The sequence below is a fragment of the Pipra filicauda genome, unplaced genomic scaffold (assembly GCF_003945595.2).
Source record: "Pipra filicauda isolate LSUMZ 115617 unplaced genomic scaffold, ASM394559v2 scaffold251_size2273266_pilon, whole genome shotgun sequence".
In the NCBI taxonomy this organism is placed as follows: domain Eukaryota; kingdom Metazoa; phylum Chordata; class Aves; order Passeriformes; family Pipridae; genus Pipra; species Pipra filicauda.
In genome coordinates this window covers 1,074,551-1,078,356 of record NW_024104367.1, presented here as the reverse complement: position 1 = coordinate 1,078,356, position 3,806 = coordinate 1,074,551, and the positions used below count along the sequence as shown (strand labels likewise).

The window sequence follows — 3,806 nt, the reverse complement described above, 5'->3', positions numbered from 1 at the left end:
ATCCCTGAGAAGGTTCAGACTTTTTCAGGAACAAATGAGTAGTTACTAGTGACATGTGGGTTAAAATACTTTCTTTCCAATTCCATTGGCATCTAAAATCTTTGCAGCAGATAGCTCTGGAAACATCTCTCTAACCCTTTATTCTTAAGCACATGCCCAAGGCACAAAAATCTTCCATTACAAACCAGAGATATCCTGTTTTCTAAGTAATCCTAGAAGTCCTGCATTACGATGTCAAACACGAAAAGAAAACCACAGTAAAGAATTTGTTGCTAGCAAAATGTCTGTATTAAAATACAAAGAAACCTTCCCTGTTGGGAACAGTCATTAATAGACTCTCTTTTATATTGGTACTAACAGCACTGTAAGTTCCATTCTCCAAACAGACCACAATGTTCTTGAGGAACAAATTCCACCACTGTTAGTCTGAACCTCAGCCTAAAAAACAAAGAGTTCAAAGACAATAGTATCGTGCATCCTAGTAATATTCCAGCACCATGGCACTGGCTTACTGCAGCATGTCCCACCAGATGTTGTTTATATCTGGACAGCACTTGGTGATGGCAAGCTCACAGGGCTCCCTATTGTGTTTGAGAAGGCGATGATTGCATTGGAGCCCTTGGAGCTCTTGTTCATGCCCAGGATGTCCACGTTGGTTTGCTCTGGCTCAGCTTTCCTGAATATATTTTTCATGGTTGACTGGAAGTTGTTGGTGACAAAGCAGTAGACAATGGGGTCCATGCAGCTGTTGAGGCTACTCAGGGTCACTGTCACATGGTAGACGAGGATGCTGACGTTATGGGGCATGTCTGGGTTGATGGAGATTGCGACCTGCCGCACGTGGAAAGGAGTGAAGCAGATCATGAAGATGATGAGGACGGTGATCAGGAGCTGCACAGCCCTCATCCTCCTCTCCCGGCTCTGGTGCATGAGGCTGGGCTTGGACAGGGCACACATAATCCTTGTGGTGAAGAAGATGATTATGATGAGGGGGAAGAAGTACTCGCAGACCATCAGGACCAGAATCTTGGAGAGGCAGCACTCAGCAAACTTTATTGCCATGGTCAGGATGGAGAAAGTCACCACTGTGGCAAAGATCCAGATGAAGACGCAGATTCCCTTGGCACAGGTGGGGTTCCTCCATTTCCGTGAGGCCTCCACCTGTACGATGGCCAGGTATCGGTCAACGCAGATGCACGTCAGGAAGAGGATGCTGCAGTACATGTTGACAAAGTAGCCGAAGATGTGAATCAAGGAGCAATGCTGGCAGCCCCCTGCACTGTAGAACATGATGATCCGGACAGGCAAGGAAAAGCCTACCAAGAGATCAGTAACAATCAAGTTTATGGTGTAAATAACAGAGGTGGTTTTTGTCTTGGTACGGAAGCAGAAGACGTACAGTGCCAAGCTGTTCAGCACAACACCCACGAGGAAAATGATGGCATTGACTACCATCAGGACAATCCACAGGTTGTAAAATTCTGTGGACAGTTCTTTGTCTTCGTGGATGAACTTGGAGAACAAGTAGATGCTGATGTTAGGTTGCTGGGTGGAGTTGATGGAGTCAAGGGCTAGCAGTTGCGTGGAGGAGGTCGGCATGGTCGCTGACTGACAGCGATCTGGAAGAAAAGAAAGAGTCAGAATTCCTTAGGGCTCAAAATCTTGTCACCTAAGAACATTTCAACCAACATGTTTGGACATCCCAAGGAGTAGATCCCCATTTGCCAATATGGGATTACCAATAATTGCAAGGAAAACATCTGAATTTATAATTACTGTCTTCCAGTGGTGTCAGATACATATTTTGAAAAAGACACACGATCCTCACTTCAAGTTTCTCTTCCTCTTCCCTGTGCAAAAGTGGTTTTAAGGCCAGAAGACCTTTGCACAACCATAGCCCCAGCATCTGTCTCCTAAAATATCATATCCTTCCCCTGGGCAGGTGATCCCATTAGAGAGTCACATGCAGCAGCATTTTCAGAGACTGTAAGACTTCCCAAAATCAAAGGCTGACTGAATCTTCCAGGAAAGCAGAAGCAGATTGTGTGGCATCTTATAGAGATCTGCACTCACAGCAACAGCAGACGGGAGATTTCAAGCTAAGGGCGTCAGCCACTACTCCTGCCAGGGTTTGACAGTTTAATTTGCAAATCATTCCTGACTTATACACTATTTTAAACTGATTTGTATATTAAAAAGATTTTTTTAAAAAGAGAGTCACAATATATACAGAGACTTGGCTGGCTTAAATAAAAATAAATGGTTGCAAAATGTCTGGAATACTTCAAAGTGGCTGGGCAGGGGCTTGAGGTTAAAAAAATCAGCTTGAATCAGCAGAGAATGATGCTGAAAGACTTGATTTATGAGGGTTTGAAATCCCTGCTACCAGTGAGCCAAGTGTGGAAGTACTAGGAAACAAGGAGCTGCAAACACAAATCCCAGCGCTCATAGAACTTCAGGGTGCCTGGTTGTATGTCTCAGAGTGGAAGACTTGAATTGCTGGGGAAGTCTGGATGTCCAGCTCCCCAAGCACACCCCATCCTCTGGCAGCTGGCTTTTTTCTTGCACTGATCATTTTTGCTGCTTATGGGGATCAGGAGGATGGACCAAAAGTGTTCCTTCACCTGTGAGGTGCTTCAAGCCATTGGTGGCCATGGACAAAGCAGGGGAGAAAGCTACCTAGGACAAAAGTGGATCCTCCTGAGAGTTCCTGCTGGCCAAAAGCAAATGTTTCGCAGGGAACAGTTCTAATTATGTCCAGAAAAACATCACAGCAGCTCTGAGCCTGCCCGATGAGTGCCAAAGCCTTTTCCTGCCTGGCCACCAGAAGCTTATTTGTCGGGCTAATGAACTACAGATCCCTGCTAACTGTAACTCTCCAACTCTCAAACTCCTCCACACCCCCTGACAAAAGCAGAAGGCTTCCAGCACTCTGGGATAGAGAGTTGGGGAACTGAGATTTAGGAGAAGAGATTCCCAAGTCTCTCTGCATTTCCTGGATACAGCAAATGTGTCTCATCAGTGATTGGTCAATAGTAAATATTCAAGGTCAAGAGTCCTCATGGGGTGCTACAGCCCGGTGGTGGATATTCTGTATGGTTCATTCAAGCCAGGTGAATGTGAAGCAGAACATTTGTTGAGCAAAAGCAGAGATTAGGACTGAGAATTTAGAAGACCAGGTGTGAAATTTCCTGTGGAAATTCTTGGAGAAGTGATTTTGCCATCATGACGAAGCTTGGGTTTGTTGGCCTGGAGTCTGGGAATTGCTCTAGTTTCCTCTTGCCTCTCACCTAGTCTGTAGAAGTGAAAGAAGAAGCTGGTTTTCAATATCCTTGAACTTGAAAGGCTATTTCTAATCAAATGGCAATTCATTCTGTTTAGGTAGCCACTCGATCAAGTCCAAGGAGTTGAATTGTCCATTGGAATGTGTGGTGCTCAAACATAAAGTCCTTCTGAGCTGAAAGCCAGTGGCAGAGTACACTGCAGGACTGAAATCCTGACGCCTGGGTTCAGGCCACCTGTAATGTCCCAAAGAACTAATGGGCAAATAGGAACAATGGTAACTTCTGTCCACTTTTGCCATCAGGCCACCCCCAGCAGCAACCAGATGTTGGAACATCTTGTGTTTCAGGAGTGACCAGATTACCTCACCCTGCGCTGAGCTGCGGTGGCAGCCAAAGTAGCACATGTTCACAGCATTTTGTCTGGGTCTGACTGAGCCTACAGACTCCTGGGGGACAGTCTTGTCTCTTTACATTTTGTGCCAACAGCTCTGTCAGTGAAAAACAGGAAAAGCTGACCCCAAG

General features: G+C 45.6%; 1 protein-coding gene across 1 annotated transcript; it reads right to left on the bottom strand.

The window, feature by feature from the left end:
* Positions 1-477: 477 nt before the first annotated feature.
* On the bottom strand, positions 478-1,599 carry GPR20 (G protein-coupled receptor 20). Its single transcript, XM_027713051.2, has one exon. The coding sequence runs from the start codon at positions 1,597-1,599 to the stop codon at positions 538-540; it is 1,062 nt and encodes a 353-aa protein (XP_027568852.1). The 3' UTR covers positions 478-537.
* Between the last annotated feature and the right edge of the window lie 2,207 nt (positions 1,600-3,806).